This window comes from Chrysochloris asiatica, unplaced genomic scaffold, assembly GCF_000296735.1.
Source record: "Chrysochloris asiatica unplaced genomic scaffold, ChrAsi1.0 scaffold00079, whole genome shotgun sequence".
In the NCBI taxonomy this organism is placed as follows: domain Eukaryota; kingdom Metazoa; phylum Chordata; class Mammalia; order Afrosoricida; family Chrysochloridae; genus Chrysochloris; species Chrysochloris asiatica.
In genome coordinates this window covers 2,005,716-2,032,249 of record NW_006408597.1, presented here as the reverse complement: position 1 = coordinate 2,032,249, position 26,534 = coordinate 2,005,716, and the positions used below count along the sequence as shown (strand labels likewise).

Here is a 26,534-nt window from a genome sequence, read left to right as displayed (position 1 = left end):
AATCCCTCTACTTGGTATTTACTCACAACAAATCCGAACCATAAAACAAGTAGATATATGCACACCAATGTTCATAGCAGCACTATTTACAATCGTAAACATATGGAGACAGCCTAAGTGCCCATCAGTTGAAGAATGAATAAATGAACTTTGGTACACATACACACTATGTCACCTTGAAGAACAGCAAGGAAGCTGCAAGCCACCGCATAACCTTGAGGACAATTTGCTAAGTGAAAGTAGTCACAAAAGGAGAAATACTGCATAAGACCATTATTGTAAAAGAGTAAGAAAAATAACCCACACTAAAAGGGGGGGAAATATATATATATATATATTTACTCATCCTTCCTTTTGTTAGGTTTGCCAGTGGTTTGTCAGTTTTATTAATCGTTTCAAAGAACGATTCGCTCTATAGTTTTTCATCTCATGTATTTCTGCTCTTACCTTTATTATTTCTTTTCTTTTGGTGGCTGTAGGTTCCCTCTGTTGGTCAGTTTCTAATTGTTGGAGATGCTGTGTTAATGTGTTAATTTTGGCTCTTTCTTCTTTTTGGATGTGTGCGTTTATAGCAAAAAAATTGTCCTCTCAGCACCACTTTTGCTGTGTCCCAAAGATTTTGATATGTTGTGTTTTCATTCTCTTTTGTTTCTAGTTACTTTATGAATTCACGTTTAATTTCCTCTACTACCCAGTCTTTTTTCGGCGGGTTGTCGTTCAGTTTCCGTGTATTCGACTTAATTTCCTTAGTCTTCTTGTTGATATCTAGTTTTATAGCATTGTGGTCTGAAAAGATGCTCTGTAGTATTTTGATGTAAATTTATGGAGGTTTGCTTTGTGACCTAACACATGGTCAATTCTTGAGAATGTCCCATGTGCACTGCAGGAGAAAGTATATTGTGCTGTTGTTGGGTTGAATGCTCTGCACACGTCTATGAGGTCAAGTTGGTTGATTGTGCTGTTTAGTTCCTCTGTAACTTTGTCGAGTTTCTTCCTTGTTTTCTCTCCCTTTTCGAAAGTGTCGTATTACAATCTCCCACTATAATTGTAGATTTCTTTCTTGAATTCTAGTAAGATTTGCTTCATATATCTTGGTGCTTTTTTATTGGGAGCATAGATATTTATTATGGTTATGTTGTCTTGCTCAGTTGACCCTTTGATCATGAGATAGTGTCCTTCTTTATCACTTATTATTAATCATCTGGACTTCTTTTTGCAGGTTTTGAATTGTTTCCAATGCTGTATCCATCTTGTTTGATTGCTCTTGTAGTATTTTCCTGACTTTGTACTTGTTTTCTTCCATCTCTTTTCAGAGCATTTGAATTTGTTTCCATATCATTCGTCAGAATTCCTTCTCAGGCAAATCCAAAACCTGCTCTTCCTCTTCTGTGAGCCTTTGTCTGTCTCCAGCGCATTTGTCTCAGTTACTCTTTTCTGGTTTTTGGACATGTTTTGAGATCGTTTGTTGTGTTTGAGATCTATTGTTTGTTGTTTCCAGTAGTTATGTGGGTTTTTAATGCTTAAATGGATGTTTGTGTTGTGTTATTAAGCTTACTGGGTGTCCCCTGCCGTATATGATCAGGAGATAGGCTTCCCTTTTTGCATGTAATGATTGTTGTTGTTGTTAAGTCAAGTCAGTTCCGACCCATAGTGACCCTGTATAGGATTTCCAAGGAGCAGCTGTTGAGCTTGAACCACCCACCTTGCAGTTCAAACGGCTTTGCAGTTTGGAACATTAACCTACAGCGCCATACCAGGACTCCATCTAATGATTAGCAGCTGTTATTGGCTCTTGTCTCTGTGGTGGAATATTATGGGGTATGCTTGTAGCTTGGCTATATGGCCTCGATTGCTGTCTCTTCTTGGTAACATTGGGAGAAAAAGCTCCCACTTCTAGGAAAAATATGTGATGAAGAGGACCAAAAGCAGAAGCAATATAGAAGAAGAGACAAAACCCACCACTTTGAAACAAAAATGAAACTGTGGCCGACTGTCCAGTTACCTTGCTACACAGGCAGTGTGTGTGCACTGTAGAAGCCTCCAGCAGTGGGTGCAGGTGTCCTCTTGCTCAGGCCTCTCCTCTAGTCATCACTGTGGAGGTGTGCAGATAGATATTGAGAAGTTAATGGCAGAAAGATTGTCTCCTATTTTTGTGTCTGAAGGTCAGTTAAGTATCTGCGTGTGCACAGCGTAATTCTTCAGATAGTTGAGTCCTTTTATATTGGGGCTTTACAGATTGCTCTATGGTTTGTGTGTCAAGCCTGACGGGCCTGCTTTTTTCTTGCTAGATAGGCCTGTGGATTCCAAGGCTGACGTCATAAAGCAGCCGCCAAGCTCTTTCTGTACTGTGGGAAAACTGTGGGGTCAGCGCTTAATTTTTTGGGGGGGTGGGGGGGGGATACGTACCCACCTGCCTGAAGGCTTCTGGGCTGGGCAAAGAAGGCTCCACAGGGAAGAGGAAGAAAAAATGTGTAGAATCCCCTGTACCTCCCTTTGCAAATGTCGCTTAGTTGCTTTCCTGTGCTGGTCTGGCTGTAGCCCCTCCCTCTGAACTCCACTTGAGTTGGGTGGCTGCAGAGGGAATTCTGACTGGAACTATTCCTATCTTGCAGTATTTCCCTTTATATTGTGATTGTTTCACTTGTGGTGCAGGAAACTGATGTACTGGATCTTATACTAGATCCAGAGCTCTGGTGGTATACTGTGAGCGCAGCTTCTCTGGGTTTTCAATCCCTCCCCCATGGAGCCTTTCCTACCTGACTGTCTCTGCCGCTGCCCAATCCAGAAGTCAAGCCCAAAAGCATGAATTTTAAGAGTAGAGAAGTATGGTTTGATTAAAATTTATAAACTTGAAGGACAAATTGAAGTCTTTCCCTAGATTTTTTGTTAGGTGCCATCAAGTCAGTTCTGATTCAGGGTGACCCTATGCACAACAAAACAAATCATTGCCTGGTCCTGAGCCAACCTCACAATTGTTGCAGTTGAGCACATTGCTGCTGCCACTGGTATCAATCCATCTGGTTAGGAGTCGTCCTCTTTTTCACTGACCCTCCCACCTTACAAAACATGTCATTCTCCAGGACTGGTTCCTCCTAATAACATGTCTGACGTATGAGAGACCAAGTTTTACCAGCCTGCCTTCTAAGGAGCATTTTCTGGCTGTACTTTTCCAAACACAGATTTATTTATTCTTCTGGCAGTCCATGATACTTTTAATATTCTTTTCCAGTGCTATAACTCAAGTGCATTAATTATTCTATGGTCTTGCTTATTCATTGTCCAACTTTCACATGCATATGAGACTATTGAAAAAAAATTATGGTTTGTATTAGACGCACCTTAGTCCTCAAACAGGTATCTTTCTCTAGCCTGTTATTGATGAAAATCTTGTTTACTTACTTTCCTTTTTCAGTCCAGATTTTCCTTTTCTTATATACAGGCACATGTTACTTCTTATCAATCCAGCTTGTAGAGATAGAAGAATTGTCAATTAAAATTATTAAAAATGGTTTCTGTTTTAGGAACAGCAGCAGTACTGGTACCGACAGCACCTCCTTAGTTTGCAACAAAGGACAAAAGTGAATCTCCCTGGGCACAAAAAGGGTCCTGTTGTAGCAAAGGATGCTCCAGAGCCAGTAAAAGAAGAAATGGCAGTACCTGCTTCCACTCAAGTAGCAGAACCCCCTCAATCTGAGGAACCTCCATTACCCCCCTCTAATGAAGAGGTGCCACCTCCTCTCCCACCTGAGGAACCCCAGGTAACCATGTACTTAGTTACTGTAGTTTAATTAACTTGTTTGATTTTTCTTCATTATGTACCTCTTTGGGTACATATACTCATTGTACGTGTGCAATTCTATTTTTGGAGTTATCACATAAATGTATGTCTTACCAGGTTTAGAAAGTTTTTTTCCTGGATTACTGAGCATGGAGAATTAGACACTCTTTTGCACTGATACTAAAGGGATACCAGGGTGGTTTTATAGTGTTGCTAGTACAGGGCAGTAGCTCGGAGCTTCAACTTTAGAGGCAAACTGCCCAGCTAGAGTCCAGGCCAGTACCAGTGGCAGGGACTTTAGGAAAATTAGTTAAACCATCCTGTTTCAATTTCTTCATCTGTAAAGTGATCATACAGTCCTGGTACAGTGCTGTAGGATAAGCACTGGACTGTTAAGTTCAAGACTGGCAATTTAAACCCATAAGCCGATCCTTGGAAATACTGTAAAGGGTCACTAGGAGTCAGAATCACCTGATAGCACCTAACAACAACAACAACATGAGCATATTCAAATAGTGTCTACAAAGGGCCTTCAAAAAGTTTGTGGAAAAATTCTGTTGAGACGACCTGAAAATATATGAATTGTTGATTGGAAAACTAATCTGCTCTATAAACATTTACTCAATTCATAATAAAATTAAAAAAAAATATTTCATTATCTCTGTATTCCATTTTTTGATGAACTATTTGATGGCCCCTTGATTTTATAGAGCTGTTAAAAGCATTAAGTGTAGCTCATCCTTAAGAGTCGAAATATGACCTTGAACATTTCCCACCTGGATTTGGAGATCATCTCAAGAACAGATTTGATACATTTGACACTGAAGTCAGAAGGCCAGAAGAATTGTGGGATGACATCAAGAACATAATACAGAAAGAAAGCAAAAGGTAATTAGAAGATAAGACAGAAGGAAAAAACTAAAACGGACATCAGAAGAGACTGAAACTTGCTATGTAGCGTTGAGATGCTAAAGCAAATGGAAGAAATGAGGAGGTAAAAGAACTGAACAGAAAATTTAAAAGGGTAGCTTGAGAAGACAAAGGTAAATATAATGAAATGTGCAAAGACCTCTAGTTACAAAACCAAAAGGGAAGAAAATGCTTAGCATTTCTCAAGCTGAAAAACTCAATGTTAAAGGATTCTGTGGGCAAAATACTGAATGATGCACTCATATAGGCAAGAGATTTAGAAGACAACTAACTACCTGGCCAACTGATTGGAAGAAATCCATATTTATGCCCATTCCAAAGAGAAGAAACCCAATGGAATGTGGAAATCATCATACAATATCATTAACATCACATGCAAGTGAAATTTGGCTAAAGACAGTTTTTAAAAGGCAACAAAAGTACATTGACAGGTAACTGCCAGAGGTCCAAGCCGGATTCAGACGAGGATGTGGAACGAGTGATAACATTGTTGACGTCAGATGGATGTTGACTGAAAGCAGAGAAAACCAGAAAGATGTTTACCTGTGCTTTATTGATTAAGTAAAGCCTGTGTGGATCATGACACGCTATGGACAACATTGTGGAGAATGACTGTTCCAGAACATGTAGTTGTGCTCATGAAAAACCTGTACGTAGAGCAAGAGGCACTCGTTGGAATTGAAAAAGGGGACACTGAATGGTTTAAATTTAAGAAAGGATTATGTTTTTCACCATAGTTATTCAATCTGTATGCTGAGCAAGTAATCTGAGAAGCTGGATTGAATGAAGTACGTAGCATTAAGATTGGTGAAAGACACCTTAGCAATCTTGATATGCAGATGATACAACCTTGTTTGGTGAAAGTGAAGAGAACTTAAAATACTTACTGATGAAGATCAAAGACCACAGCCTTCAGTGTGGGTTGCACCTCAGAGTAAAGAAAACAAAAACCCTTACCACTGGATCAGTAAATGTTGTTGTTAACTGCTGTCGAGTCGGTTCCAACCCATAGTGACCCTGTATAGATAGGGTTTCCAAGGAGCAGCTGGTGAGCTTGAACCACCGATCTTGTGGTTCAAATGACTTTGTAGTCCAGCACATTAGCCCATAGTGCTACACCAGGACTCCGGACCAATAAATAGCATTATGATAAATAGAGAAAAGAAAAGATTGAAATTGTCAAAGACTTCATTTTGCTTAGATCCACCATCAATACTCATAGAAGTAGCAGTCAAGAAATAAAGCAACATATTGCGTTGAGCAAATCTGCTGTACAAGACTTCTTTATAAAGTGTTCAAGAACAAAGATGTCAGTTTGAGCACTAAGGTGCTCCTGACCCAAGCCATGGTATTTTTAGTAGCTTCTTATGTATGTGGAACTTGGACGGTGATTAAGGAAGAACCTAAAAGAATTGATGTGTTTGAGTTACGAAGTTGGAGAATATTAAAAGTACCATGAATTATCAGAAAAACAAAAATGTGTGTTGGATGAAGTATAGCCAGAATGCTCCTTAGAAGCCAGGACGGGACTTTGTCTTTAATACTTTGGATACATTATAGGAGGGACTAGTCCCTGGTGAAGGACATCATGCTTGGTAAAGTGGTGGGTCAGTGAAAAAGCTGAAGACCCCTAATGAGATAGATTGACATGGTGGCAGCAGCAATGGGGTCAAGCGTAACAATGATTGTGAGGTTGGTGAAGGACAGGGCAGTGTTTCATTCTTTTGTGCAAAGGGTCACTACTTGTCAGAACCAACTCAGTGGCACCTGACAATAGCAACATCATAGGAATTGACACATAGAAAATTCTCACATTGATCCAAAATTTGTTTTTCTCCCAAGAACCTTATGTGAAAACCTTATTTAATCATAATGATTGAATTGTACTTTTTTGGTGAAAAGTGAATAAGGTGAAAAAGAACTGGATTTCTTGGAAACCTCTCATACAGTTAATCGGACAGTAATTGTAGGTTCATTTTCTGCTGGAGCAATGGTTGTCCTCTTTAGGAGTAGTGAGATGATTATTCCAGTGAAGTCTATGGAATTTATAAACTCCTTTGTGTTACTATCCATAGTGATAGTAGAGCTAGAGTTAGGTGTTTTATCTAAAGATAGAATTGCTGATTGTCTAATTCAATCAGAGATGTAGAAATTCTGGACTATGGAACGTATTTATAAAATATGTAGGTTTTTCATGAAATTAATGATTTCTAATAAAATGTATTTATTTCTTTTTAGTCTGAGGACCCAGAAGAAGATGCCAGATTAAAGCAGTTGCAGGCTGCAGCAGCACACTGGCAGCAGCACCAGCAACATCGAGTTGGCTTCCAGTATCAGGGAATAATGCAGAAGCACACTCAGTTACAACAGATCCTGCAACAGTACCAGCAGATTATACAGCAGCCACCACATATGCAGGCAAGTGCTTCCTCAGTGGACAAATCAGAAATTGTCCCAAGAACTTTAAAGGATGTGTTCATGTGAAATACTGAAAATATCAAACAATTAAGAGTTTCCCTAGAGAAGTCCCCAACTAATAATCTAACATATTAATTACCCTGAGGTCTTGAGAAACATGGTATATAGTAAACATGCTCTTGAGGGAGGGAGGGCATAATGGAGTTTCCTGATCATATCAACCCTAGATGTTAGACTACAATCTGAGAATATGGACCAAAGGAGGAGGCATTGACATGTTCCCCATATACTGATTCTTCATGTTCTGAAGGGAATTAACTTTCTCCTGGAGATAGGTCTGGGATGCTTTCAGATGTCCTTGCCATGTTTTCCACTGTTTTTCGTACTCCTGAAGCTGATCTTTATGAGGCTAGGAATGGAGCTGTTCCTCCCATAGTTGAAACTCTCACTCTCTCCCATAGTTGAAACTCTCACTCTAGATGTTAGACTACTATTATTGAAGGGGTTGAAGAACCCAAAGATTTTTACTACACAGTTACAAATAACCTGTGTTCTACATACAAACCACTAAAGTAGCAGACAAGCAAATAATCCACCAAAAGAACCAATAACAGCAAAAGAACCCTAAACAAGTACATCATAAAAGATAAAATGATTTGGATACTATTTGTCCTGTATATTTGAGGTAATATTTTACATTTATAATTGAGTCCTGATGTTGATTCTGCAAGATAATGCACTGGGTTGCAAAGTAAGTGCGAACAGCAAGGTCAGCAGTTGAAACCCACCAGCCACTCCTCAAAAACCTTAGACAGGGTCACTATGAGCCAGAACCACCTGGACAGCACTTACCAACAACATACCTATAATGATCACTTTTCACTAGTAATATTAAACATGGGAAGAATACTCATTGTTGAAGTAATTATTTGTGTTAGTGTTTGGTTGATTTCTCTACTTTGTGATAACATAAATATTAGTAACAGTAAGAAAGAAAATTGATTATTGAATTTGAAAATGTTATTCTTAGCCATCTAGTCTTTAGTGTTTTAAGTTCTTAAGGCTTCAAATGTTCTAAATTCATTAATATTTTAGCTTGTGATTAATTTTCTTATGTGAATGTCTTGAAATAATTTGTTCCCTTTATTTGTAGACCATGTCAGTAGATATGCAGTTGCGGCACTATGAGATGCAGCAGCAGCAGTTTCAACATCTCTATCAAGAATGGGAGCGAGAGTTTCAACTATGGGAGGAACAGCTCCATTCCTATCCTCATAAAGATCAGCTTCAGGAGTATGAAAAACAGTGGAAAACATGGCAAGGACATTTGAAAGCATCCCAGACCTATCTCCAGGAGAAAGTTAATTCCCTTCAGAACATGAAGAATCAGTATATGGGGAACATGTCAATGCCTCCTCCTTTTGGTCCATATTCTCAGATGCCTCCACCTCTACCAACAATGCCCCCTCCAGTATTGCCTCCATCATTGCCACCTCCAGTGATGCCCCCAGCCCTCCCTGCTACTGTGCCACCACCTGGCATGCCCCCACCTGTGATGCCACCTTCTTTGCCAACCTCTGTGCCCCCACCAGGGATGCCTCCATCTCTCTCTTCTACAGGACCACCACCAGGTCTCCCTCCACCTTCCCTCTCTTCCACAGGGCCACCACCAGTTCTACCCCCACCATCTCTCTCTTCAACAGCACCTCCACCTGTTATGCCCCTTCCACCGATGTCTTCAGCCACACCTCCTCCAGGTATACCTCCCCCTGGAGTTCCACAAGGGATGCCTCCTCAGTTAACAACAGCCCCAGTTCCACCAGCTTCTAGTTCTCAGAGCTCGCAAGGTCCAGAGAAACCTAGACCAGCACTGCTTCCTACTCCTGTGTCTTTTGGTTCAGCCCCACCCTCAACTTACCATCCTTCAATGCAGTCAGCTATTGGCCCATCAGATCAAGTGAATTCTAAAGTTCCTCTGAATAAGTCTTCTCTGCCATACGGTTCATTCTCATCTGAGCAAGGACTTGGGGAATCTTCAGCTGTTTCACCTGCAGTCAAGGACATGCCAATGAGGTCTGGTGGACTACTTCCAGATCCTCCTAGAAGCAGTTACTTGGAAGGTCCAAGAGGTCCAAGGTAGGTCTTCTTTTGGTTTCATTATTTTGTTGATTTAGGCTTCATAGGCCTTGATTATCTAAAAAGTTGCATTTATACAATTTTATATTCTCTTTTTTATACTATTATATATACATTCCTGGTTAAAAATTAATTGTGTTAGTATTTTTAGTTTATTAGACATAATTAAACCTAAAAGTGGAGATTCCCCCATTTCTTTGATGTCCTTGCCTTTTATCTTGCATGAAATGTTGAAGTTAAGTCCAGAATGAATATATTAGTGTTTAAGAGTAATACTTACCAAATTCTTATTGATTTTACAGCTTCAAAAGTAATTTTTGTTAAATGTGCTATTTTATTTTGCTTTGCATATATATGGCAGACAATTGAATTGGTGACTACTATTTGTTAAATAATACGCTGGCTATTTAGGTTAAAGATGAGTAAGCCAATATTATAGGGATACAAAGCAAATCAATTTAGTGTAAGGTAAATAAAACTTTTATTTTATCCGTTTCCAGGAAATATTTACTAAGTTCTTATTCTGTGGCAGGCCCTGGAGATAGTTAGTCATTAATATAAAAGAACAAATCCCTGGAGTTTATATTTATATTGTCCTCAGGGAATATTTCTCTTTTTTTCTAAGCCACAATTTTATTTAGAAAATAAACAGACCCAAATTAGTATACTTAATTTTTTCTTCATGCCTTTCATAAAAATGTTAAATTAATTTTTCCAAGTTTATAAAAATGTTTTTCTCCCCAGCTAATTTTCCTATAGAAAAATATTTTCAATCAGATTATTTTCTAATTGGAAATTCTAGTAGAAAGAAATACTCATTATACAAAACTCAGACATTCCAGGAAAGTATAGGAAAAAGTGAAAGTCACCTGTTTCCACCATCTGGCAATAATTACTGTTTTATGTGTGTCATAAAAATAGGATTGTACTGAGTATATTCTCTTGTAACTTGCTTCTTACACTTATCAGTATATTGGTGGTTAGTTTTCCATCTCAGTTTCATGGATCTGCATGATCATTTTAAATTTAAACTTGATTTTAGCATTTGAAAACAAGATATATACTCTGTAGGTTTATAATTCTGTAAACAATGTGACACAAAACTCTGTTCAAAATCAAAGCTAAGAGAAGATAAAGGCAATAACATGAATTCTGTGTACCAGAAGTCTTACTAGAGGCTTTAGTCTCATGTAGTCTTCTGTACCTGTCTGTGAAGGCAGATTATCATTCTCCATTCTTCCTTACACTAAGGCTGAGAGGAATAGAGAACTTGCTCAAGGTTGTGTGACTGGGAGAGTTAAACCCCAGTCCACAATCAGGCAGACTGAGTCTGTGGGGGCCCCCAGAGAAAAATACTGTTTTAATGTTATGAATCAGTAATATTCATGCTGCTAGTGATTATATATATACCTTGTAGTTTTGATTTATTTGAAATTTGTATTTTTTAAAAAATTACTGTGACAAAAATATTAGCCATTGTGACCATTTTTAAGTGTACAGTTTAGTAACATTAATTACATTTACCATGTTATCCAGCCATCATCACCATTCCCAAAAGGTTTTCATCACTCCAAACAGAAACTCAGTACCCCTTAAGCAATTACTCTCCATGTCCTCTCCTCACTCCCCTGTAACTACTAATAAAATTTTGTTTCTGTGCATTTGCTTGTTCTAGATATTTCTTGTAAGTGGTATCATGCAGTATATCCATATGCGTTTGACTTATTTCACTTAGCATGATGTTTTTAAGATCCATCCGTATCAGCATGTATCATGATTTCATTTCTCTTTATGGCTGCGTAGTATTCCATGGTGTACATATGCCACATTTTGTTTGTCCATTCACCTATTAATGGACACTTAGATTGCTTCCACCTTTTGGCTATTATGAATAAAGCTGCAGCGAACATTTGTATACATGTATTTGTTTGCATCCCTGCTTTCATATCTTTTGGGTGTACATCTAGGAGTGGGATTGCTGGGTCATATGGTTATTGTTAGGTGCCGTTGACTTGATTTTCAACTCATATTAACCCTATGTCACAAAAGAGAACTCCCCATAGGTTTTCTAGGCTATAATCTTTACAGTCCTGGTGTGGTACTGTACGATAATGCACTGGATTACAAGGTCATTTGAATTGCAAGGTTGGCGGTTCAAATTCACTATTTGCTCCTCGGAAGTCCTATACAAGGTCACTGTGAGTTGGAACCAATTTGATGACATAGGAGCAGACCATGAGGTTTTTCCTCCTGTGGAGCCACGGGCTGTTTTAAACACCAACCTTTTGGTTACCAGCCATGAGGTACTACCAGGGCTTCTTAGGGAGATACGGTAATTCTGTATTTTTGAGGCACCTTCCAACTGTGTGTTTGCCACATCCACTCAATTTTACATTTTCACCAACAGTGCACAAGGATTGCAATCACTTCACACCCTTACCAGCCCTTGGTTTTCTGCTTTTTGTAGTAGCCGCCCTGTTGTATATGAAGTGGTATTTCATTGTGGCTTTGATTTGCTGGTTTTGGAGTCCTGGTGTGGCGCTGTGGGTTAATGCGCCAGACTGTAAAGCTGTTTGAACTGCAAGGTCGGCAGTTCAAGCTCATCAGCTATTCGGAAATCCTATACAGGGTCACTATGGGTCGGAATTGACTCAGCGACACTTAACAACAACGGATATGTTCAACTACTGATGTTGAGTACATATATTCATGGACTTTCATCAACCATTTGTAAATCTTGCTTGAAGAAATGCTTGTTCAAGTTCTTGCCTGTTTTTAATTGGGTTGTTTATCTTTTTATTGTTGAGTTGTAGCAGTTCTTTAAGTATTCTGGATATTAAACACTTATTAGGTATGTGATTACCAAAAGTTTTCTCATTCTGGAAGTTGACTCTTTCTGTTCTTCATAAAGTTCTTTGATACCCAAAAGTTGTTGATTTTGATAGAAGTCAATTTATCCGTTTTTCTTTTATGTTTGTGTTTTTGGTATTATAGATAAGACTCCATTGTCAAAATACAGTCTTGAAGCTTTTCCCCTATGTTTTCTAGAAGATCATCAGTTTTACATTGAACAAATCATATACCTAGCTTCATCTCAATGATTGCAATCCTACTTCCTCCCTGTGGTTCGTATTTCCATTCCACCCACCTTCCCATCCCTTCTCAACTTTGTCCTTAGGTATATGTTGCCCCATTGATTTTCAATGATTGAATGTTCTGTCATTCATAGTAAGCATACCTTAATAATGCTGTTGTCCTCCGTATACCTTTGACTGAAAGTCAAGTCATGAGCGTGAGTTCCTTCCATACCTGAAGGGTGATTGAAGACCATAGTCTCAGGTTCCTCCAGTCACTTCTGATCAGTCAGTCTGGTCTTTTTTAAGACAATTTTGAGTTTTGTTCCACATGTTCTGCCTCTCTTTCTGGGATCCCTTTCAGAGCAGTTGGTAGTGGTAGCCAGGCAACATCTAGTTCTTCTGCTCTCAGAGTCGTGGAGACTGATGTTCACTGGTTTCATTAGTCCACTGGACTAAGTGATTCCAAGCCTCTTTAATTCTCATCTTATACTCATGAAGAGACTCAGGTGTATTTTTAAAAAAGATACTGTGTACTAAGGGAAAGTTTACACAGCAAATTAGACTTCCATTCAATAATTCACATGCAGATTGTTCTATGACTTTGGGTAGTCTCTGCAATGTGTTTCTTATATTTCTACCCCTCCACTATTTCCCTGTCCATCCTTGCCATCACATCTTTGCTTTTAGGTAAATGTTGACTAGTTTTTGTTTTATATTGTTGTTGTTAAGTGCTGTCGCGTTAAGATGGCACTTGTGACTGATAGCGAACTTGTATAGGGTTTCCAAAGAGCAGCTGGTGAGTTTAAACTGCCAAACTAAGAGGCTCACACCGACCTTGACGTTAAGTGTTTTATCCTACAGCTGAAAGGTAGCCTCTGGGAGCAGCATCAGTTCCAGTTAAAAGGGGATCTTAGGGTGCTAGTCTCAGGGGTTCCTCTAGGCTCTCTCAGCCCCGTATGTCCTTTTTAAAAAAAAAAAATTGCTTTTTATTCTGTTGTGTCCTTCGGAGTCCTGAAGTGGTGCTGTGGGTTAATGCGCTAGACTACAAAGTGGGTTTGAACTGCAAGGTTGGCAGTTCAAGCTCACCAGCCATGCCTCAGAAACCCTATACAGAATTGCTATGGGTCGGAACTGACTCGACGACACTTAACAAGAACAACAACAACACTTGTGTCCATGGAGTCCTGGTGTGACACTGTAAGATCAGCACTGGACTACCAACCTAAAGGTTGGTGGTTCAAACCCCCCAACTGTTCCTTGGAAACCCTATACAGGGTGACTATGAGTCGGAACTGACTCTACAGCACTTAACAGCATTGTTTCCCTAGTTAGAAAGGTCAGTTGTGGTAGCTGGACACCATCACATTCTTGGCAGTTAATCATGTGGACAGTTACTTCCTTGAGTTTTTTTCTTTAATACCCCAAACACTGCTCAACAAATTAAGGCATAGATCATTTTCTTCATTTCTTTATAAACCAAGTTAAGAACTAGTTTCTCCCAAGAGTCTTTAAATCCCAGGAAACGAATCCCACAAGTTGTTTTGATAATGTCTAGGATGTATCCATAACTGTGTTTTCTATGTACTTTACTATATGAGAAGGCTTCAGAAATTTCTTGGGAAAATTCCGTTGTCTTTAGATGTCATTTTTCCACACGTTTTTTGAAGCTCCCTCAAAACTGTGTATGAGCATTGTGGCTCCATATGATAAAAACTGGATTACGAACCATGAAGTCCACAGTTTGAACCACCAGTTGCCCTGTAGGAGAAAGATAAGGTTTTCTGCTGCTGTGAAGATTTAAAGCCTTAGAAACCCTCTACAGGGTTGCTATGAGTTAGATTGTTTGCCATTTTGTTTGATTTTGAATTATTGAAGTTTTCTTTATGTTTTAGAGACGAGATCCTTGTCAGATATGTCATTACCAAAAAAATTTCCCACAGTCTGTAGATACTCTTGATAAAGTACAATATTCAATTTCTAGGAGGTCCCAGTTATTTAATTTATTCTTTGTTGCTTGTGCGTTTCTAGTTGTGTTTGATGGTGTATTTGGGTGAAAAATTAGCATCTCTCCATTTGGCCCGTTGTTATCTTCCAAGAACGTTATGTTGTTATTAGGTATCATCGTCGAGTCGATTCCAACTCATAGCAACCTTATGTACAATAGAACGAAACACTGTCTGGTCCTGCACCCCTCATAATCATTGCTGGTCTTGAGATCATTACAGCTGCCACTATGCCAATCCATCTCCTGGGGTCTTCTTCTTTCTCACTTACCCTCCACTTTACCAATCATGATGTCCTTCTTTAGGAGCTGGTTCCTCCTGGTAATATGTCCGAAGTAAGAGAGAAGTCTCATCATCCTGGCTCTTCTAAGGAGAACTCTGGCTGTACTTCTTCCAACAGATTTGTTTGTTCTGGCAGTTCATAGTACTTTTAATATACTTCTCCAACACTATAGCTCAAATGCATCAATTCTTCTGCGACCTCCCTTCGTTGTCCAGCTTCACATGTGTATGAAACTATACCATGGTTTGTATCAGGAGCACCTTAGTCCTCAACCTGACAACTTTGCTCTTGAACACTTTAAAGAGGTCTTGTGCAGAGATTTGCCTAATGCAGTGTGTCTTTTGATTTCTTGACTGCTGCTTCTATGAGTGCTGATAGTGGGTCCAAACAAAATGAAGATTTGACAACTTCAGTCTTTTCTTCATTTATCATGGTGTTATTTATTGTCCCAGCAGTGAGAATTTTTGTTTTCTTTGCATTAATGTGCAACCCATGCTAGGCTATGGGTTTTGATCTTCATCAGTATTTTAAGTCCTCTTCACTTTCAGCAGGCAAAGTTGTATCATCTGTGTATTGCAGGTTTGTTAAATGAGTCGTCCTCCAGCCCTCGCTGTATATTCAGAAATAGTCTACCTTTCCTTCTTCCTAATCGATCTGTCAAGGTCAACAGTTAGAAACTACCAGTTGCTCCGCGGGAGAAAGATGAGGCTTTCTGCTCCCGTAAAGATTTACAGCCTCGGAAACCCTGTTCAGGGTCGCTATGGGTCGGAACCGACTCAACAGCACTGGCACTTAACAATCTATCTGTCTTAGTCTGGAAACTCAACTGAAACCTGTCCACAGTGGGTGACCCTGGTGATACAACTTCCAACATCACAGCAAAACACAAGCCACCACAGTACGGCAAACTGACAGACAAGTGGTGGAGGAACTTTATAGTTTTAGGTAAATTATAAACATTTAGGTCTTTAATCCATTTTTAGTTCTTATGGCTGGTGTGAAGTATTGTCCCTATTTCATTTTTCTGCAAATGGAAATCCAGTTTTGTTTGTTAAAGAGACTGCCCTTTCCCCATTAAATGGACTTTGACCTTTTGTCAAAGATCAACTGTGTATCTGGATGGATTTACCCTGGGTTCTCTGGTCTGTTGCATTGTTCTATGTGTTTGTCATTGTGTCAGTAGTACCAGACTGTGTTGATTACTGTGGCTGTATAGGAGGTTCTGGGACTTCTGGTGTGGCGCTGTAGGTCAGCACTGGACTGCGAACCACTAGGTTGGGAGTTGCTGCTTGGAAACCCTGTACAGGGTGGCTGTGAGTTGGAACCGACTTGAAGGCACTTAACAACAGCAACAGAGGAAGTTCTGAGATTAGGTTGGGTGAGGCCTTCTACTTTGTTATTCTTCAGTATTGCTTTAGCTATTTGGGGCCTCTGTCTTTTCTACAGAAAGTTGGAGATTAAGTTTTTCCATTTCATGAAAGAATGGCACAGGACCATGTAATGTATTTGTTTTGTTGGTCCCTATGAGTTGGAACTAATTTTATGACTCTTACCAACATCAGCTAAAGGATGTTGGGATTTGGATTAGGATTGCATTGTATCTATAGGTTGCTTTGGGCTGTTGTTGGTAAGTGCCGTCGAGTTGGTTCTGACTCACAGAGACCTTATATAGGGTTTCTGAGGAGTGTCTGGTGGGTTTGAAGTGCCACCTTGTGGTTAGCAGTCCAGTGCTTATCCTATAGCATCACACCAGCAATCTGTGGGTTGCTTTGGGTAATACTGCTGTTTTCACACTCTTAAGTCCTGCAGTCCCTGAACAATAGGTTGTTTTTATGCAGTAGTGTTGTGTAGTTTTCCTTGTCTTTTACAGGCCAGGTTAGATTTATTCCTAGGTATGTATTTCTATAAGGAGCTCTGGTAGTGTAGTGGTTACGAATCAGGCTCAGCAGTTCGAAACTACCAGCTGTTCTGCGGGAGAAACATGAGGCTTTCTGCTCCTGTAAAGATTTACAGCCTCGGAAACCCTTTTCAGGATTGCTGAGAGTCAGAACTGACTCCACGGCACATAACAACAACAACAACAACATGTATTTCTTTTAGGGGCTAGGAGTCCTGGTGTGGCGCTGTGGGTTAATGTGCCAGACTGCAAAGCTGTTTGAACTGCAAGGTCGGCGGTTCAAGTTCACCACCTGTTCCTCGGAAACCCTATCCAGGGTCACTGTGGGTCGGAATTGACTAGATGGCACTTAACAACAACAGCAAATGAATGGTTTTATTTTCTTGGTTTTCCTTGTTAGTGTTTATGTTGGTTTTATAATCTGACACTTGAATCTTTCTGTTAGTTACAGTAAGTTTCTTGTGGAATCTCTGGGATTTTGTATGTGTTGTTGTTGTCAAATGCAGTTGAGTCAGTTCTGACTTACAGTGACCCTGTATAGAGTTTCCAAGAAGCGACTGACTGGTGAGTTTGAACTGCTTACCTTGACTTTTGCAGTCCAGTGCTTATACTACAGTGCCTCACTAGGATTCCCTGTATGTATACATGTTGTTGTTAAGTGCCATTGAGTCGGTTCCGATTCATAGCCATCTTGCATAGGGTTTCTAAGGAACAACTAATGGGTTTGAACCATCAACCTTGTGGCTACCAGTCTGGTGTGTATCTTCTAGTGCCCCATCATGTAACATTCTAATAGTGATAGTTTTACTTCTTCCTTACCAATTGGGATACCTATTGTTTCTCTTTTTTTGGCTAGAATTTCCATTACAATATTAAGTAAAAGTGATAATAATGGGCATCTTTGGTTCCCATTCTCAAGGAAAATGCTTTGAATCTCTGTTGAGAAAAATATTTACATGTTGTTGTTAAGTGTCATTGAGTCAGTTCTGGCTCATAGTGACCCTGTATAGGGTTTCTGAGGAGTGGCTGGTGAGTCTTAACTGCCAACCTTGTGGTCCAGTGCTTATCCTACAGCGCCACACCAGGACTTTACTTCTATGCTCTTAATTATATTGCTGAGAGTTTTTTAAAAAAAGAATGCTGGATTTTATCAAATGCCTTTTTTGCGTTGATTGAGATGATCATGTTATTCATTTCCTTTGTTTTATTTATGTGGTAAATTAATTATATTGATTGATTTTCTAGTGTTCACCTCTCTTTGCATCTCTAGTATGAATCTTACCAGATCATAATGCATTCTCTTTTTTTATATATATACTAATCTATTTTGTTGCATAGAATTTTGTTGAGAATTTGTGTGTATTCATGAAGGATATTGGTCTGTAATTTTCTGTGGTTATGTTGCTTGGCTTTGGTATTAAGGTTATGCTGGTTTCACAGAACAAATTAAGGAGTATTCCTTCCATTTATGTGTATTGGAATAATTTGAGTAGAATTGATGTCAACTCTTCTGTGAATGTTTGATAAAATTCTCCAGTGAAGCCATCTGGGCTTGGACATTTTTTGTTGTTGGGAGTTTATTTATTTTTTAAATGACATCTTCAATTTTTTCCTCTTTATTATGGATCTGTTTAGATTTTTCTTTCTATATGTGTAGCGTAAGTAGTGAGTTTCTACCTACCATTTCTTGTAGATTTCCAAATTTGTTGCAGTGTAATTTTTATAATATTTTCCATGCATTTAATTTTGTACCCCTGCTTGGTCTATTACTGATTTTTCATTTGGTGTTAAAATCGAAGAAGATGCTTTGTAGTCTGTCGATGTTTCTGAATGTAAGCCTATGAGGTTGCTTGGTTGATTGTATTATTTCGATATTCTATATTTTTGTTGAGTTTTTTAGTCTGTCCTTTGTCAAAAGTGGTGTGTTAAAGGTTTCTTCCTATTGTTGTAGAACTATTTCTCTTTTCAGTAGGTGTATCTTTTATATTCGAATTCCTACTTATCTTGGATGGAGCCTTTTAGATCTGATGACTAACTTTATTTATTTATATATATATTTTGATGACTAACTTTAGATGTGATGACTGTTGACCTTAGATCTAGTGACTAACAGGCTGTTGGTTAAGTATATTCTTAAAACTTTCTAAAACATAAATTTCCTGCTCCCTAATTTTTCTCTTCTTTGCCTTCCAAACCATAGCTTTAAAATAGGTAATCCCTATTTTCTCTCTCTCTCTCTCTCTTTTATTCCCCCTTCAGTTTAACAGTTAATAATCTCTTTGTTGGAAAAGATTTTAGTAATTATCTCTTCAACAACAACTCACATTTGTATTGCATTTTAGTTTGTCATGCTGAGTCGTGCACATATTTATTACCTTATTTGCTCCTTGCATGAGTAATTTCATGAGGCAAATAAGAAAAGCTGAGATTTAAAGTGGTTATCAATATAAATAAATTGCCCCAGATGGCATAACTGTTGAATGGTTGAGATGGGATTAGAATCCGAGGCCAGACCTTCTTGTTAACTTTTGAATTCATTGTTCTTCCCGTGACAAGTAGTTGATGAATTCTGCTTGAACTCTGCAATAAGGAACTGAGGTGTAAGGCATTGACAGTTTTCTAGAAAGTTTATTGCTTACATGAAATCTAAATTGTTGCCTTAACTTCTACCTGTTTATTCTAGATCTTCCTCTAGAAAGGAGCAACAGCAAATGAGTTCTCACATAAACTCAAATTCCTCTTTTCTTCTAGCTTCTTCCCACTACTCACTATCCTTTGAGAGGCCTTTGGTTTTCCAGTCTCCTGAAGAATAAACATTTACTTCCGATGCAGAGGAGCATAGGCCTATTACTAATTGTTGTAAATAATGTACTTATAAAGTGTAACAGGAGTTCTGGTGTGGTGCTATAGGAGAAGCACTGAACTGCTAAATACAAGGTCAGTGGTTCAAACCCACCAGCTGGTTGCTATGAGTTAGAATTGACTTGATGGCACTTAACAGCAACAAAAAAGCTTACCAGGTTGCCTTTGGGTTTTTTGGAGGGGGCTTTTGTGGTTGACTCACGTTGAGTTGAGCACCAACTTGTCTTACCTAGATGGTTTTCACATGCACTGTGAACTGGCACAGCTTTTAAAAATTGTTTGCTGCTGTTCTTGTTCTTTTTCTAGTTTTGAACTTTACATTTGTCTTCACATTTCATCTAGTTAGGTGTGAGCCATCATTCTAGCCTGCAGAGATCTTTAATATTGACCATATTGTTTTATGTGAAATATATCCTTCTCCAGCTTTTTTACCTGCAGCTTTTTTTTTTTTTTTTAATGTTTTATTGTGAATTATGTGATAGTTTACATGGGAGAACATTAGCTTTACATTCATCCTATCATATATCGTTTCATTGCTATGGTTACAGTCCCCTCCATGAACCATCAATCAGCCAAAGGGTATACCCTACAAGCCTGTCCTCCCGTCGTCAGCACACAGACCCTCTCCCTCTCTGGGTTTTACCTGCAACTTTGATACAGATGGCTTTTTTTCCCTTGAACTAGATCCTATTCACATTATCCATCGTGTTTTAAAAATCATTCCTCAGGTTAGCTTATATCATTGCTATATTTCTACTACCCTTCTACTTCTTTTGCCACTTGGCTCATATAAAGTACTGTTTATGACTATTACAAGTTTATGACTTGGATGTTTAGGTTAAAAAAAAAAAAAAAAAATATATATATATATATATATATATGTATATATCAGTGGAAAGCTAGTTAGAGAGTAAAAGAGATTGATGTAAGAATAATTCATGTTACTAAAGAAAGGTGAGCTTCTTATATTCAGATTTTACTATAAACACATAACTGATACAGTGAGCCACTTCTTTTTTTCCTTAAGCAATACTTGGTAGGGAAAAAAGAATTGAGAATACAAGTAAGTGGTTTTCTAATAACATACTATAAAATATTGTAATTGCTTTGATTTTTTTTTTTTTTTACTAAAATCCCAGTTTAGTCTGCTTTTTTAAAAACTGAAGGTATCCAAAAAGTCAAGCGACAAAACTGGTATCATATCAATAGCATATCACATTGTTGAGCTGTTGAAGCAGCTTTTTGAAACTGTGTATGTGTGTGTCTGTGTGTGTCTGTTATGGAATTCACTCTGTCTTCCAGGCAACCACTACTTCAGTATATCTTTCAGTGTCTTTATCAGTAGACTTTACTTTCCCAAAACTTTTATAATTTTCAGTAATAAAACTTACTTATAGAAGGCAGCATGCAGAGAAGCGTGCAATTATAAATGTATAGCTTAGTGAATTTCCACATTGACACACCCAGGCTGCCACTATTCATACAGAGAAATAGTAATTATTAGTGTCTGAGAAGGCCCCATTATGCCCTTTCTCAGTCATCTTTCTTCACTGTAAAGATAATCACTATCCTTTTCACCATAGGAGTTTTTGAACTTTAAATAAATGGAATCATATTGTATGTGTTTTTTTTAAATCTGGCATCTTTTATTATTGTGAAAATTATCCATGTTGTATGTAGTAGTAGTTTGTTTATTCTTATTCCTGTACAGTATTTTATTGTATGAATATACCACAATTTGTTTATCTGTATTAATATTGATGGTCATTTAAGTTTTTTGGTTTTTTTATGAAAACCATTGCTTTGTGTTTTTGGTGTTGTGTGTATTCCTTTAGATTCATATCTAAAGGTTGTGCATTTATGCATTTAATTTTGTTGAGTATATACTAAGGATTGGAATTGCTTGATTATTGAGTCTGCTCTGCTCGGATAGAATTGTCAAACATTTTCCAAAGTGGTGGTTTCACTTTATACCCTGATCTGTGGTGGTGGTGGTGGTGGTGGTGTGCCTTGGAGTCGATTTATACTCATAGTGAGTGACCTGTATAGGGTTTCTAAGACTGTAAATCTTTATAGGGGAGGAGATAACCTGATCTTTCTCCCACAGAACAGCTGGTAGTTTCAAACTGCTCACCTTGAGTTTAGCAACCTGTAGTGCTTGGGGTTTCCAGTTTTTTTCACATCCTTGTCAATACTTGGTATTTGTTACACTTCAGATTTTTAGCAGTCGTGATGAATATTTTGTTATTGCAGTATGGTTTTAATTTGCATTTACATTGGGATGGAACTCTTCCAGTTTATTTTGGTCAGTTGGAATTCTTCTTTTATGAAATGTTGATTCTTTTTCCTATTGTTCTGTTGGGTTGCCTGTTTGTTCTTAATTGATTTGTTAGAGTTCTTTATACAGGACTTCTAAAATTTTGTGGAAAGATTCCATTATTTTTTCATAACATTTTCCCATAAACTGTTTGAAGCCCCTTTGTATAATCTAGACACCAGTTCTTTGTCCGTTATATGTATTGTAAAATTCTTGTATAGCTTACCTTTTAACTTTCTTAACCTTTAATGTACCAGAAAGTAGTCTTCACTGTGTATGGTTTGGGTCCAGTGGATTCTTTTATTTTAAAATTTAAAGTAACTTTGTGAATAATTTAGAGAAGTAAAAATAAAGGAATTGTGGAAAAACAACTTCTTAGAAATTTTAATAGAAGATTTAAAAGGTCCAAACTCCTTTCATCAAGTAAATTTTGGCTAAAAGGATATATGCTACTATGATGTATTCTTTTAGCAAAAATGATGGTTCTTGCTGCAAAATAAATAACAAGATTCTTTCTATCAAATAAGTGGATAAGAATACCACATTGACTTTCTTCAAATATATTGTTCATTTATCTTGAGGTGTTGAAAATTCATCAAGGATAGCATCATTTAAAGACATGTGGTCTGAGATTTCACATACATGATCAATTTGATGTGACTGTTAGAGCCTCCACTATACCTCTGCCAGTGTGTCATACTGTGGTGACTTGCATGTTGCTGTGATACTGGAAGCTATGCCACTAGTACTTCAGATACCAGCAGGGTCACTCATGATTGACAGGTTTCAGCACAGCTTCTAAACTAAGATTAAGAAGGACCTGGTGATTTACTTCTTAAAACTTTTACCAGTGAAAACCTTTTGAACAGCAGCAGAACATTGATATAGTTCTGGAACATGATTCCCTGGGAGGCACTCAATATGATTGGTAACGAGTTGCTTCCTCAAAGTAGAGTTGACCTTAATGACATGAATGAAGTTCAAGTTGAGACTGAAGAAAATTAAAACAAGTCCATAAGAGCCAAATTATGACCTTGAGTCGACTCCACCTGAATTTAAAGACCACCGTAAAATAGATTTAACTAATTGAACAATAACAACCAAAGGTCAGAAGATTGATGGGATGGCATCAAGGACATCATATGAAGATAGCAACAGGTCATTAAAAAGAAACAAAAGACCAAAGTAGACGTCAGAAAATTGTTCTTGAGCATAGAGAAGCAAAAACAACTGGAAAAGTGATGAAGTTAAAGAACTGAACAGAAGATTGCCAAGGGTGGCTGGAGAAGGCAAAGTAAAGTATTATAATGAAATGTGCAAAGACCTTAAGTTAGAAAACCAAAAGGGAAGAACATGTTCTGCATTTCTCAAGGTGAAAGAACTGAAGGGAAAAAAATTCAAGTCTTAGATTACAATACTGAAGAATTCTATGGGCAAAATATTGAATGACACAGGAAGTATTTATACATATGTATGTGTGTGTGTTTGTGTATATATATATAAAGATGGAATACACAAAATCACTGTATTGAAAAGAATTGGTTGACATTCAACCATTTCAGGAGGTAATATGAACGAGAACTGATGATATTGATGAAGTCCAGGCTTCATCGAATGCATTGGCAAAAAACAAGGCTCCAGGAGTTGATGGAATGCCAGTTGAGATGTTTCAGCAAACAGATATCTTTGACAGGGAATTTGGAAGGCAGCTTAACTAAGAAGAGATCCATATTCATGCTCATTCCAAAGAATGGTGATCCTACAAAACATGGAAGCTATTGAACAGTATCATTAATATCATACTCAAGTAAAATTTGCTGAAGATAACTTTAAAATGTTTACAGCAGAACATCGACAAACCAGAAATTCAAGCCAGATTTAGAAGAGGACAAGCCAGATTTAGAGCTACATCATTGAATGAGGAACATCATTGAAATAATCTAAGAAACTGGATTATATGAAGAAGAATGTGACATCAAGATTGAGGGAAGATTCAACCTTGTTTATAACACAATAGATACAACCTTGTTTGCTGAAAGTGAGGAAGATGTATTTACTGATGAATATCAAAGGCTACAAACTTAAAAGATTACATATACCTCAATGTAAAGAAAACAGAAATCCTCACAACTGGATCAATAAGCAATATGGTGATAAATAGAGAAAAGATTGCCCTTGACAAGGATTTCATTTTAGTTGGATCCATAATCAGTGTCTGTGAAAACAGAAGTCAAGAAATCAAATGATGTGTTATATTGAGCAGTCTGCTACAAAATACCTCTTTAAAAGCATTGTTGAATAGAAAACTGATCTGCTCTGTAAACATTAACCCAATTCACAATAAAAAGTTTTCAAAAATAAAAATACTCATATTTAAAATAATATATTAAAAAGCAAAGATGTCATTTTGAGGACTAAGGTGTTCGTGACCTAAGCCATGATATTTTCAATTCCCTCATAGTGGTGCTGATGGATAATGTGCTAAACTGCGAGGTTAGTTTGAACCTCAAGGTCAGCGGCTCAAACCCACCAGCCACTCTTTGGAACCCCTATATAGGTGGGTTTTTTTTTTTTTTTTTTGGTTATCATTATCCTAATGGGTGTGAAGTGGCATCTCATTGTGATTATGTTCTGTATTTCTGTTATGGCATGCCTTTTAGTATCTTTCTATGTATTTTTATGGCCATTTATGTATTTTGTTTGGTGAGTATCTTTTATTTGAGTCTTTGGCAATAGAAAGTGGCCTGGCAGAGTAGAGTCCCACAGGTGATTGAAAAGGAAGCAGCAACTGTGCCCATACAGCCAAGCCACAACCATACCCTTTGCAGCTCCCCATTGGGCAAAAGTCAATACCAGCTCCTATGCCATCCAATCAATGATAGATAGTAGCCAACACCAGCCAAACCCACCATACATTGAGGTGCATGAATGGCAAAGCAGAATAGTATACATGCTTCTATTCTCTAACTATACCCACAGGAGATAGTTGGTGAAAGCCTAACATACCATCATCAGTTAAAAACAAATTTAACAACCCCACATTGTCCCAGAGATAGCAGACTATTTTATCTCACACAAAGAAACAAGAAAGAATGACTTAAATGTACAAATGACCAAGATACGGAGCCAGAAAGCATTTCTAAGGAAGAAAAGATAATGGAACTAACTGAAAAAGAATTCAAAAGACTGATATTTAGATACCTTCAAAGAACTGAGAGAACAAGGAGAAAACAAAAAACTGTAGAAGAATTGAGGAAGGCACTACAAGAACAAACAGCCAAAATAAATACAAAATTTGAAACTATGCAAAACCTGCAGTTAGAAATCCAGAAGATTAATACTAAGATTTTAGAAATGGATGGTACATTGAAGCAAAGGAGTAGATTCGAAGCAATGGAAGCCCAAATTAGTGAGCTTGAAGATAAATCTCTCAATACTAGTATGCTAGAAGAGCAATCAAAAAAGGACAAATTTGAAGAAAATCTGAGAGTTATGTGGGATACCATGAAGAAGAACAATTTATAAATGATCAGAATTCCATAACAGGAAGAAACAATAAAAAACACAGAGAAAAATTGTCAAAGAATTGTTGGAAGAAAACTTCCCTAACATCATGAAAGAAAAGAAATATAAAAGAAGCCGAATGAACCCCAAACAAGATAGATCGCAAGAGAAAATTACCAAGACATATCATAATAAAACTTTCCAAAACTAAAGACAAGGAAAGAATCCTGAGAGCAGCTTGGGAGCAACAAAGTTACCTACAAAGGAGCAATAAGAATACACACTGATTTCTCAGCAGAAACCATACAGGCAAGAAGGCATATACAGAACTCTGAAAGGACAAAATTCTTGCCAGTCAAGCATCATATACCCAGCAAAGCTGTTCCTCAAATACTCAGTGAAACTAGGATGTTTCTGGATAAATGTAAATTAATTTGTAATGACCAGATCAACTTTACAAAAAGAAAAAGAAATGCTAAGGAGTGTTCTTTGGACTTAGATCCAACAATAGCAGACAGCAATCTGAGATAACCATTCTTGAGTTCACCACCTAGAACTCAGTCCAGATATAGAAATATTTAAAGTGAAACCAATCTACAAGACTAAAAATAGAGAACCAGAGATATCATTTTATAATGAAGTCAACTACAAAGCAAAAAGTGGGAATGGTGTAGATACAGAATTTCCAGACGTCAAGGAGGTCAAATAGATTTCAAGATAAAACCAACTATTTTAAATAAAGAAAAATAAATAAATTACATGGTAACCTCAAAGAAAATTAATACATCTGCACATCAAAATAAATAGGAAAATAAGAAAGATTTGAAATTTAAAATTTAAAATTATAAAAATGAAAAGAAAATCCACCAACAAAATGAACTCAGTACAGAAAAGTATGTGGAACAGCAACAAAAAAACCCACAGTAAAATGACAGCAGTCATTTCATGTTGTTCTTGTTAAGTGCTGTTGAGTTGATTCTGACCCGTAGCGACCCTGTATAGGTTTCCAAGGAGCAGCTGGTGAGCTTGAACCACTGACCTTGTAGTTCAAACGACTTGGCAGTGTGACGCAAAAGCCCACAGCGCCACACCAGGACTAAGAATTACACTGAAAGTAAATGGGTTAATGCACCAATCAAGAGACAGAGAAACAGAGTGGATAAGAAAACAGGATCCTTCCATATGCTGTCTACAAGAGACACATCAAAAAGATTGTTGTTGTTAGGTGCCATCGAATCGGTACCGACCCATAGCGACCTTATGCACAGCAGAACGAAACACTGCCCGATCCTGGGCCAACCTCACTACTGTTGCCATGCTTGAGTCCAT

At 37.8% G+C, this 26,534-nt stretch overlaps 1 protein-coding gene across 1 annotated transcript in view; it reads left to right on the top strand.

Annotated features, from left to right (window-relative positions):
* The window catches only part of YLPM1 (YLP motif containing 1), a 121,761-nt gene that overhangs the window by 39,887 nt on the left and 55,340 nt on the right, over window positions 1-26,534 (top strand). The window contains exons 2-4 of the mRNA XM_006865526.1: window positions 3,522-3,758; window positions 6,947-7,126; window positions 8,280-9,262. Of these exons, the coding sequence (XP_006865588.1) occupies window positions 3,522-3,758; window positions 6,947-7,126; window positions 8,280-9,262 (1,400 nt within the window). The remainder of the gene's footprint in view (window positions 1-3,521; window positions 3,759-6,946; window positions 7,127-8,279; window positions 9,263-26,534) is intronic.